The following is a 12,864-nucleotide window of genomic DNA, read 5'->3' as shown; positions in this document are numbered from 1 at the left end:
GTCTCCTGGCATGGTGCTCCCTGCCAGCCCCTGGGCTACTGCCCTGGGGGAGCCTAGAGCTCCCCCTGATGGCAACAGAGGCCCATTGCAGGGCTTCAGGAAGTAAGAGCAGTTTGCTGCCATTGGCAGCACATCTGCTCCTAATTCCTAGATGTGTAGATGCCTACTTGGGAATGTTTACTCATGAGTAGTTTACTTGTAAGTAAACTGCTCTTGGATGTAATGCATGTGTAGACACATCCTCTAAGCAGTGCCTTTGGGGTAAAATGGGGGTTTTGAGAAGCTATAACATTGCTTGGAGTCCTTTTGACATGAGCTGAGCAAAGCAGGCTGTGGTCTTTGGATTTTAAACTCTGCGTCTTGGAAAGGATCTATGGAACATTTGGTAGATCCCCGATCTTAGCTTTTCAGTGCAAATAACACGGTAGGATAGTAGGCAGTGTTTTGAGAGTTGAGGAAAGGGGGTACTTTCCATGTGCATAGATTGGTTGTCAATGAGGGACCTAGATATCACACCAGTGATATCTCCTACTAGTGCCATCCCAAGATCTGTAGTAGGGCATTGCCTTATTTGGCTGAGATGCTTAGGTCAGTGAGTCTGATCTGTTCCACTGGAGGAGGACTTTTCTGTCAGAACATGGAGATGTCAGCCTAAAAGAGCACTGACAGTTGGAACCTCCTACTGAAGATCTTGACATACGTGTCAAGTCCCTCCTTTCATTCCACTAACTCATATCGAACAATAGGATTGCAACATACCGGCCACATGTGCACAAGTGGGAGACTGTGCAATTGTTACTGTGCAGTTATTTAGTACTTGCATAAGCAAGTACTAAATGACTGTGCAGTAACTAGCATTACTGCACAGTACCATCCCCGCACATTATTTTTCCTGTGCTGCTGTGTAGTAGCAATGAGCTACTGTGCAGTGGCTTGTTCCTACTGCACAGTAGCATTTCATCACAGTTAGTACCTAGCAATGCTGCTGTGTGGTAGCAATGAGCCACTGTGCAGTAGCTTCTTGCTATTGCACAGTAGTGTCTTGTGTAGACCGCCCATAGATGAACAAGGGACAAGTGTCTTGAATTATTGAGTTACACTCTCCATGTTGTCTGACATGCATTGTTGACCTAGATTTTGTGATAACTTAACATAAAAATCATTGACTTGCTTCCACATGCACAAAAAGGTCTCCCTCAGAAAGAACCTCCTCTGTCCCCCCCAATTTTACCTTGCAGGGGATGTTCATACTTGCAGAGTCTGTCAGAGTGAGTCAATGAACAGACAAACAAAATGAGACATTTAACCTGAAGGAAAATAAGGGCCCTAGATGGAGCCTCCCCTCCTCCCACCCCTTTTCCTAGCTTTGAAATAAATACCTGTGTTTGTGTCATAATTCCTAGCACCCAGGAGACCTGAACAACATTTTAATGATCTCCTTTGGGATAACTTCAAGAATCAGGGCTTCTAATGACCTTCCAAGATGTCTATAAACCTAGATAATCCATGTGTGATTCTCTGGACTGAGGAAGAAAAGATGTCTCCGATGCAAATATAAGTCTGAGAAGGCAGCTTCCTTTTGGTGAAAGTCATAATGTGAATTTTGATCCTGAAATCCCCAAGCATCTGGGACCTTTGAAAGTGCAGAGTAAGTCTTTCTTGCTGTCTATCATTTCTCTACTTGATCTAGGAAATTTAGTTACCTATAGGCTAGGATTTATTATGAGGGATATCTTTTATTGGACTGTCTATGTAGCTGGGTAAAGTTAAACAAGCTTTTGAAGGCAAGAGACTCTTCTTTAGGTCTTGGATCATAGGCAGGCAGGCACACACACAGTGAAAAATGGAAGATGGAGAAATTCTTAAGGGTAGCAGGTGTGGCGGGCCAGTAGAAGGTGCTCTCACATTTAGCCACCCACTTCACTGCGCCTGACCACCTTCCAGGCTCTGAGTGCTTCCTTGGGGGTGCCTCATGTCTGGCCGCCCCCCCTTCCTGGAGCACACCTGCAAGCCTGGGGGTAATGCTGCCACCACCCAGAGTCTAGACTGATCTTGGACATATGCTCTCTGGGAAACACAGGCATAGTAGTCCTCAAGGGTACTTGACCCACTGCAAGATCTTGGGGTGCTTCCCTTAGCCTGAAGCACAAATAGTGGTCTCCCTAAGTCAGGCAAACCAAGGAGACCTCAAGGCATAATCTAGGTCCCTCTCCCAATAAATCTCTCAGGCTAGGTAAAAAGGAAAACTTTATTGGTTACAAGGAGTATGTTTGGAATAGGGTACAGTGTAGAGTAATATCAGAGAAATACCTTAGAGCAAACAGAGGCACGTAGCCTTTGATCACACATCTGAGTTAGTGCAAGCTACAAATTTAGTTAGATCTAAGGTAGTTTACTCGTAAGTATCATCCAGAGGCAGGTAGAGATTTCTTCTGGAGGCAGGCAGTTCATTGTTCATGAGTTCCAAGAGAGAGAGCGAGTTTTAGATGGTCTAGCTTCTCTTGTGAGTTTTCATCATGGCTACTGTTCCTCCTCCTGGCCAGCCCTTTACTTATATAGCCCTTATGACTAGGCCTGTGTGAGTTGGCAGCCATCCCATCTGGCAGTTTCCCCCAAACCCCTACACTGATCTCCTTGAAACTTGGCAGGCTTTGTGGCCTCAGCAAGAGCTACCAGCCCTGCAGTTTTTACCCTACTATGTTGTAACGCCTAGATGTGACATGAATTTTGCTTTCAAGAATTTGGGGTGCCATTTCCCCCAAACCTCTAAACTAATCTCCTTGAAACTTGGTAGACACCACCCTCTATATAGAGTCTACAATATCTGAAAATGTTATCCAAATCAGACAAAAAACAACAAAATTATAGGTATTTTATTGTTCCCCCATTATACCCTATGGCCGGATCTCGGAGGTGGCTCCGAGGCGGCTCCGAACCGCTTCGGAAAGCCGAACGAGGCCAGAGCTTCAACCTGGATGTGCTGCTTCAGACCCTGAAGAATTCAAAGCTTCTCCAGATCCGAAGCTCTGTCAGAAGCCTTGCACAGCGCTACTTATGACCTCATTTACCTGATCCAATGAAGGCCAGCATCTGTTGGCTGCCAGCCAACCAATTTGAAATGAATCACCAATTTGAAATGCTGGGTATACTGGTAGTGTCTTTAGCCCCCTCCCAGTCATGCTGGCATTGCCTAGAACAATAGGGAGCTTAAGCCCCCCACCCAGGTGTGTGAGGCCAGTCATGTAGGCAGAGGGAGTAGGTTTTCCTCTCCCAGCAGCTCAGGTTACAACTCAGGGTTACCTGAAGCCGATGGGGTCAGAGGTGTCTGCCCTCTGCAGTGACCATGGCAACCAAATTGTCAGAAAGCAGAGTGTGGGGAGAGACAGAGATGGTATTCTGCCATAGCAGGCACACAATTATCACAAAAAACCAAATTTATTACTGGGAGATTGAGGCCTATCAAAAGCGAGGAGGGTCATTCTCACCATCCTTCTGTAGAAAGAATTCAGGATTTGGGCAAAGTATAATGTACCACAAATAAAAAAATCAAGCTGTAATTCTGATTTTTAGTGTCTTGACAGCTTGTAAAGGGGTAGGTGGATTTCTTCTGAGCATGAGGACAGTGAGGTCAGAGAGGGAGTGGTTGTCCTGTGAGAAGTGTGATCCAAAGTGTGTGCTTCTGTCTTCGTCCTGATTTTTCTCTGAGAGTTCATTCTAGCACATAGTTACAGTTTAGTTTTAGCTACATAGTGTCTAGGTGAGGGCACTTGGTGAACTGGATCAGGTATATCATGTTTTGGGAAAGGCATGTCCAGGAACCATGGATGTGGATATTTTTTTCACAGGGTGTTGATCATAGTGGTAGTGGATAGGCTGACAGGTTTAGCATTTCTTGTCAAGGCAGGAAACTTGTGTTCCAGAATGTTTAACCTGTCAGCACATATCCACCAGGGACTAGACATTGATATTGGGTGTCTGCAAAAGGAGTTGCCCCAGTCTGGCTGCACTGTAATTGTAACGCTGATAAATTTGGCAGTGGAGGCAACTATAACTGCCTTGTCTTGGTTTCAAATTAAACCTTCCTCCATAGTGAGAATTCTCAGTCATCTTGCACACATCAAGGAGCTGATAAGCAGAGATCCAGGTTTCCCATTTGCCATGGAAAAACAAAGTAAAACTCAGATTTTATCATTTTAAGGAGAAAAATGTGGGAAACGGTGGGTTTCTCCTTGCAGGCTGGCAGAATTCCAGCCTGCAAGGGGCTGGGTGGAGCAGGAGGAGTGCGATCGGGCAGGGGGCACCATATGCATGTGCATGTGTAGACATGCATATAGAGAGCAGCTCTCTGCATGCACATCCTGTAGGGAGGCAAGATTGAGGACCCCATAGGAAAGGAGGGAGAGAGGGATTTGGGCAGGGCTGAAGCTGCTGCCCAGCTGGGGTGGGGCTTGGGGCTTGAGGCTGGAATGCACCCTGCAGGACCCAGGTGGAGAGTGGGACAGAGCTGAGGTTTCCAGGGGAAGGTAGTGAGGGCTGGATGCCAGTCACTGCATACAATCCTGGGGTGGGGCATGAGGGTCACGTGCCCCCCAGATTTGTGTGAGGGGCAGGATTGGAGGTAGGCTGGTGGCTGCAAGCTCAGGGCTCCCCCCTTACTTCCCCCCTCCGAGGGTCTTCCTGGCCCAGCAGGAGGCACCCAGCATGGCAGGGTAGAGTGGGGCGGGGACGGACAGTGCCACTGCCAGGAGCCCGTGCTACCATGGCAAAGTGCCCCCTGCCTGCCTGGCAGCTACAGAAGGCACAACCCTGCACCACCACCCTGCTACTGCCTGGTGGGCAGGGAGCATCTTGCCTTCCTGCCATGCCCCAGTCTGCCCTACCACACTGGGTCTTGCCTGCTGGGCCACAGAGGCTCCTGGGGGGAGGGCAGTAGGGCAGGGAGCTCCAAACTCACAGCAGACAGCCCACATCTGCCCCCATCTCAGCTTCACTCTAGGTGTGCTGCCTGTGGGGGAGGTGGAGCCAGATTCCACGCTCCACTGTGTTGCAGCAGCCACCACCTCCCACTGGTGGCAAGTGGGGCTTGGGTGCTGTTGGTGGGACAGGGGTTTGCAGACCTGGGTTCCTGGCCTCCTAGCCCTGGCAGCTGTGGGCCCCTCCAGCAGGGCTGGAGGGTGCGGGGGGCTGTAGATGGGGAGTGAGGGCCACCAGCAGGACTGTGGGGCTGTGGGTGGGGAGTGAATGGCATGGGCGGGGCCCTGGCATATCTGGGCTGCTTGGCACCACACAGCTGTAGGAGGTGGGAGTGGGGCAGGGACAGCCACAGCTAGACCTGTGTGCTGGTGAGCAAAGGAGTCAGAGGGAGACCTGATTTTCCATGATAAAAAACCAAAAATCAAACACCAAAATGTATAGGTATTTAGAATTTATTTTAGTAATTTATTATAGGGATTAAGGCACTGGTAGGCTTCCAAATTGCTTAAAAATTGTAAATATATCAATCCTCACTGACATCCTGCCACAGTTTTAGCTTCTCTCATTTCTTGGAGTCTCAGAACAGTAAAGACTCTCTATGCCTGAAGAAGGGCGATTGCTCCTGAAAACTTGCTAAGAACTTTTTTTCCAACTATTCAGTTGGTCTAATAAAAGATATCAAATCTACTCAAAAAACCTTGCCTGCCTATGTCCTTAGACCAACACAGTTACAACCAAAAAACATGACAGTAAATTTGTTTTTTTGTTGATATTTAAGCATCTTTTCTCTAGATGGAAGTGAACCTCCATTTACAACAATTTAAGTGTTCTCACCAAGAAAACAATTTGAAGGAAGTCTGTGACTTCATTGCTTGTGAATAAAAAGTGTGTACATTTTGTAAATATTTCTTTTAAATCTGGTTCAACAATATTCTCTGAAAGGGAAAGAGGCCCCCTATCTTCCCAATTTGCTTGAATAAGAGAGTCAGAAAACAAAGATAAGCTGTTTCATGTAACACCATGGTGTGCAGGAACATAGGAGTTGCCGCAGTGGTTCAGGCCAGTCATCAATGGAGGCCAGGCTCCTGTTTGACACTGGCCAGGAACACATGCATTAGAGGAAAGGGTAAAGGCCCTTAAGTAATCAGATGTGGGAACAGACCCCATCCCTGTGCAACAGTTCATTCTAATCCCTAAGGTCACCTATACGTGTGCCAGACGCCTGATCCAATGCATGCTAAATAGCACGCATTGGAGCAGGTTCGATTAATCAAGTCTGTAGCCTCGACATCATGGTTGTTTAGCATCCTGGAGCTTCAAAGTAGCAGTGGGCATGATTTAATCAATGCTCAGCAAATGAGCTTAGTTAAAGCTCCACCCCCCCACCATTCTGAAGGGTGGGATGCTGAATACATGAGACACTCTCTAATTAAAGCCTCCCCTTCCTATCCCTTACCCCACCCCAGAGCATGTGTAAAGACTCCTTAAGAGACTTTGGCTAATTTTAAGCCTGGAAACATGAGGATTGATCCTCATTCTAATATTTGCTTGATTGGAATTCATTCTCATAAATTGACTACTTTTTTGTCAGTTGCTTTTGGGTATAGTGTTTAATAATTTACCCTTAATCAAATAATTTATTTCAGGGAACTATTTTGTTTCCATCCAAGGACAGCAAGCCTACCAGTTCTCTTGGCTGCCATTAATTCCCATGTTTAGTCCACTACAGTAAAGAGTTTATGCCTAATTTTTGCTTGAATTGCAAGGCTTCATTCTTCTGATTAAACCTTTCTTTTTTTAATACTAGAGAGTCCTTCAGTATTATTTCATCATAACTTAAGCTGACATATATTAGGTTCAGTCCTCAATTTGGAATTAATTTTTCCAGGCCACTGAAATATTTGCCCAAAGATTCTTCTCTCTACACTCTACGGCTGCTGACAGATGTGAAAAAGAAAGAGCGCTTTACAAGAAGAGCACATCAATTTGACCCAGATCCCCAGCATCTCTATAGATCAGGCACTTCAGCAGGGTATTTTGGTACTTGTATCCAAAGCTGATTCAATCTGCTATTAGAATAAAGCACCAAAAACCCCCACTGAAGCAGGCAATCTATGCAGATTTTGGGCAAGCCAGGTCAAACTACTGTGATGCCTTTTCTGGACATGTGCTGCACTCTGGGTGGGGGTACACCAAGCTGAAAGTAAAGCACTGTTTTTTTCCCCACATCTGTAAACAGCCTATGGCTTCAGTCTTGCAATTCATAGGTTTAGCTGGGTTCCAACTAAAATGGACGTCAGAAAGAGCTAATGTATGAAGAAAACTATGTAGACTTTGTATTTCTGTTGACCTAATTAAGTGGATAACTGGTTTATCAATATTATTGCAGCATGTAATACATGTCTACTGATTAAATGCCTGGCAAAAATCAAAGCACAGTGACTGAATTTTTTTTTGTTGGATTCACTGATGTTCCAGACCTTCAGTATGTCCTCTTCCTGGTGTTCCTGGTGATTTATGTGGTCACTGCAATGGGGAACCTCGGGCTGATCATATTGATCAGGACTGAATCTTGCCTCCACACTCCCATGTACTTCTTCCTCAGCCACTTGGCTTTCATGGACTTCTGCTATTCTTCAGTGACTGCTCCAAAGATCCTGGGAGACTTGGTGGAGAAGACATCCATTCCATATGGGGCCTGCATTGCTCAGTATTTTTTCTTCACCATGTTTTTAGCAGGAGAGTTCCTTCTTCTGGTTGTGATGGCCTATGATCGTTACATTGCAATTAGTAACCCTTTGCTTTATACGGTTGTCATGACCAAAAGGCTGTCCTCTTCACTGATGGTGGGAGTATATATTTGGGGCATTGTGAATTCCTTGGTTCAGACAGGCGGCTTGCTCAGATTGTCCTTCTGTGGTCCAAATCTTATCAACCATTACTTCTGTGACCTCCCTGCACTTCTCCTTCTGTCCTGTACTGACACCTTTATCAGTGAGATGCTACTTTTCACTGTGGGGACCGTGTTTGAAATCTCCATCCTGCTCATCCTCATCATCAACTATGTTTTCATCCTTGTAGCCGTGCTGAGGATCCCATCCACTGAGGGCAGACGCAAAGCCTTCAGCACCTGTGCTTCCCATCTAACCTCCATTGCCCTATTACATGGCACAATTATATTCATGTATTTCAGACCTACTTCCAGTTATTCCTTAGATACAGATAAAATTTCTTCTGTCTTCTATACATCCATCATCCCCATGCTGAACCCTGTGATCTACAGTCTGAGGAACAAGGATGTGAAATACGCCATTTCTAAAGTGATGGAGAAGAAATTTCTTTTTTACTAAGACCAGGTCACACTAGCAGTTATTCTTCAACAAGTGACAGCATGCTGAATGTGATGTGTGCTTTCTACTCTGTTTGCCAGTTTGAACCATTGCCTGTCCTAAAGTCCCTTTTTAACGTTTGTAAGGAAATTATGGTCTCTTGTCCTGCAGAAATCCTCAGCTGAAATGTGGAGCTGGATTTCTGACATTCCTACAATGAAAGAAGGAGCATTTAGAGTGACTGATGAAGATGTGAATCAAAGGGACAGAGAAGACTACATTTTTATGAAGGACTTTCTTCACTCTCTCTTCTGGGCTATCTTTACCATAGGGAAGTGAAGAAAAAATCCTCTGCATGAGAATATCTCTGTGTATGTTTCAAGTGGTTTCACCTGCAAGTTACCTTTTGCATTGTGCCCCTACAGCTCTCTTGATTAGGTTGGGTATTATTGTAGAGCAATAATGTAGGAAAGGTGCCCTGACACAAAGACTGCTAATTTGGCATGATTCAAGGAGCACTGGATACTGTTGCAGGAGCTGCCATGCTGAACATGCCTGGTATGCTCCAGAGGGTTGGAAGAAAGCCTTGACAGTGATTCTAAGGGTTCCAAATGATCACATATGAGGCTTCATGCCAACCAAACTGGAGAGTTTTAGAGCACTGTGTTGGGAGACATGCACCTGGACTGTCTACATTCAAATCACCTCTAGTCACCACTGAGGTATGGACAAAGAAGTCCAGAAGGTGTCCCAACTTTCAGCCATGTGATCTTATACCTTTGTCAGCCTACATATAAAAATAATTATTATCTTGCCCTTGTGTTGTGAAGGAGGATTTGAAAACATTATTTGAAGGTAACTCATGCAGAGGCATCTGCTTGGGCTTGCCAGCAAACTGAAACATTGCTTCCAGTGGTCATATAGTACCTCAATACATTCCTGCTTCAAAGCCTACCGGGGTGAGACTATCAAGGCCCTTATATAAACCAGAATGTAAGGAGAATGGAAAATAAATTGTATTTAATATCATATGCAGAACAGCACAGGAGCCATTTTGCAGTACTTAGCTTCCTGCCAGTGATCCTGAGGTTGCCTAGAGATTTTTTAGAATCATAGAAAATTAGGGTTGGAAGGGACATCAAGAAGTCATTTAGTCTAACTCCCTGCTCAAAGCAGGACCAGCCCCAACTGGATCATTTCAGCCAAAGCTTTGTCTAGCCAGGTCTTAAAAACCTTCAATGATGGGGATTCCATCACCTCTCTAGGTAACTTGCTCCAGTGCTTCACCACCCTCCTAATCAGAAAATTTTTCCTAATATCGAAACAAAACCTCCCTTGCTGCAACTTGAGACCATTGCTCCTTGTTCTGTCATTTGTCACCATTAAGAACAATCTAGCTTTATGCTCTTTGGAACCACCCTTCAGGTAGTTAAAGGCTGTTATGAAATCCTCTCTCTGTTTTCTCTTCAGCAGACTAAATAAGGCCAGTTCCTTCAGCCTCTCCATATAACTCATGTGCCCCAGCCCTTGAACCATTTCCATTTCCCTCCACTGCATTCTTTCCAACTTGTCCACATCCTTTCTATAGTGGGGGGCCCAAAACTGGACACAGTACTCCAGATGTGGTCTCACCAGTTTAGAATAGAGCTGAATAATTACTTCCCTTGATCACTGGCAACACTCCTACCAATGCAACCCAGTATGTTGTTAGCCTCCTTGGCCACAAGGGCACACTACTGGCTCATATTCAGCTTATTGTCCACTGTAACCCCAAAGTCCTTTTCTGCAGAGCTATTTCCCAGCCCGTCAGACCCCAGGCTGTAGGGGTGTGTGGGATTGTTCTGTACTAAGTGCAGGATTTTGACCTTGTCCTTGTTGAACCTCATGAGATTTCTTTTGACCCAATCCTCCAATTTGTCTAGGTCACTCTGAATTGTATCCCTACCTTCCAGTGTATCTACTATACCCCCAATCTTTTGTCATCTGTGAACTTGCTGAGGGTGCACTTCATCCCATCTTCCAGATTGTTAACGAAGATATTGAACAAAACTGAGTCCAGGACCGACCCCCGGGGCACTCCACTTCATACGGGCTGCGACCTGGACACTGAGTCATAGATTACTACCCATTGAGCCTGACAATCCAGCCAGCTTTCTATCCACCTTACAGTCCATTCATCCAACCCCTACTCCCTCAGGTTGCTTGCAAGAATTCTGTGCGAGATGTTATCAAAAGCCTTGCTAAAATCAGGGTATATTATGTCCACTGATTTCCCTGCATCCACAGATCCAGTTATCTCATTATAGACTTTCTCTAAACCTGTGTTGTATTTTATGGTTTATGTTACAGCTTATACCCATTTCTCAGATGGAAAGGTTATCTGTCAAAAAATAACCAAACTAAAATGCCAGAAATGATAGCTTTTTAAGGAAAATAAGCTGTGTGTATGTTTTGATTTTTTGTGAAACATTTTTGTGACTTCCTTGTTACATTTGCCCAAATGAGACACTTGGAGAAATCACTATAAAAATATTAAAATAAAATGGATGAATTCAAAATTGGGTAAGATGTATAGGACGGAAGAAAAAGATAAAAGCACTAATAAATCTTATGCCACCAGATGGAGTGCCTCAAAAACAGCACATGCAAGTGTAGGATGGGTCCTCCTCCTCACTATGCAGTGGAATAGGATCTGACCACAACTTGGTCCATGATTTTGATAACTGGAGTGTGGGAAGTGATCAGTGCTATAGTGCTGACCATAACCTGCCTTCTGGCATTTGATTTGCCAGAACATAAGCTCTGGCAAAACGAAAGTAAAACCATACATAGTAAGACAAGTTAAGAAGGAATTTGAGGAGAAACTGAGAGACACAAGAGGTAACAAGAAATCTTTTTTTTAAAGTATATTAGAAATGAAAGACCTGCCAGGGAGTCAGCTGGGCTTCTGAATGACCAGGGTGTAAAAGGTATGCTACAGGTTGACTGGAACATTGCCATGGAACTAAATTAATTCTTTACATCTGTTCTGACTGTGGAAGATTTTAGGGAGATTCCCTCACCAGATTCACTTCTCTCTAGGAACAAGTCAGTGCATCTGACCCAAACTGAGGTTTCAGTAGATGATGCCATAGAGGAAATTGGTAAATTAAACAGTAGCACATCAATAGGACCTAATGGCGTTCACCAGCAGGTCTTGATGGAGCTGAGAACAGAAATTGCTGAATTCTGAACTGTAGCGTGCAACATCCCACTAAAAACAGCCCCAGTACCACAAGTCTGGTGGTTGCTGATGTGACTCCCATATTTTAAAGAAGTTCTAGAGGGGATGCACAGAAAAACAGGCTGTTGAGCCTAGTATCTATTCCAGGAGAACTGTCAGAAACAATAAAATAAAAGAATTATTCAGTACCTGGATACATGCCCATGGCGACGACTCCATGGAGGGCCACCAGCTGAGGTCCCTAGTGGCTCGTGCGATAAAGGTGGAGTACAGACTCAGCCACTGGGGTGCCCCAGCCATGCCCTTGCTGAGTAGGTTCCACATCTTGGTGTCTGGATGGGATGCAAAGGCAGCATAATGGACAGTGCGGCGCTCAAGCATCTAGAGGCGGTGGCAATAGATGGTGGAAAAGCAGACTGGTCTGGTGTCCTCCAGCCAGCTCAGGTGGTGGAATGGGGAGTGCTGTGAAGCTGGGTGAGGTGCTGGCCCCATGACAAACTCTGGTGGGCTGGAGGACATGGGTGGGGGGGCGGGGACTGCTGCTGCCATGCAGGACCTAGACAAGAAAGGCAAGGGCATTAGGAGGTAGGGCAGATTTCACCTCCTGGACTAGAAGGCAAGCTGCACGTGTTGTGAGTAGACCCATATGCCAGGCCAGCACTGCAGGGTCTGCCCACTCCTGCCTATCATAATCCAGAAGGTCTTCCATATGGGTGACACCTGCCAGGATCAACCTCTGTTGCAACCAGGGTGCCTCTGCCATCAGTACCTCCAGCTGGGCATTCCAGAGGAGGAGGCAGAGACCAGCCTCCAGGCCTATAAGAAGTCCTGGTAGACATCTGGCAGCCCTTGCAGGTCCTGCAGGGAGAAGCCCTGCAGGCTGATTAGCTGCCAGTCATAGTGGAGCCCCTGGAAGTGGTGGAGGAAAGCGCGCCACAGGTGGCCCCATGCTGCTTGGCCACTGACACCATACAGCAGTTGCTGCAGGGCCTGAAGGTGGAATGCCAAGACCTGGCTGCGTAGGCAAACCAGGCCCTGACTGTGCAGGCAAACCAGGCCCTGGCTGCCCTCCCACAAGGGGAGCCTCAGGACCTCTGCAGCTACCCAGTGCTGTCCCAGCCAGAAAAACTCCAGCGCCACTCTCTGGAGTCCTGCCAGGACCTGAGGTGGCACAGGAAGGGTGTGAGCAGCACCAGAGTATGGACAGGACCAACTGGTTCAGCATCAGCACTCTCCCATGCAGGGAGATCCATCTCAGGAGCCCTGCCCATGCCTGGAGCCACTCCATCACTCTTGCCTCCAGCTGGCACCAGTTCTCTGGTGGGGAGGGGTCTGTGG

The 12,864-nt window shown here is 46.2% G+C and overlaps 1 protein-coding gene across 1 annotated transcript in view; it reads left to right on the top strand.

Moving 5' to 3' along the window:
• The first annotated feature begins 7,388 nt into the window (after positions 1-7,388).
• LOC102564857 (olfactory receptor 1052-like) overlaps positions 7,389-12,864 on the top strand; it is a 47,108-nt gene continuing 41,632 nt past the window's right edge. The window contains exon 1 of the mRNA XM_006275771.2: positions 7,389-7,968. Within this exon, the coding sequence (XP_006275833.2) occupies positions 7,389-7,968 (580 nt within the window). The remainder of the gene's footprint in view (positions 7,969-12,864) is intronic.

The sequence above is a fragment of the Alligator mississippiensis genome, chromosome 2 (assembly GCF_030867095.1).
Source record: "Alligator mississippiensis isolate rAllMis1 chromosome 2, rAllMis1, whole genome shotgun sequence".
Taxonomy (NCBI): Eukaryota; Metazoa; Chordata; order Crocodylia; family Alligatoridae; genus Alligator; species Alligator mississippiensis.
This window is presented reverse-complemented; position numbering and strand designations above follow the sequence as displayed.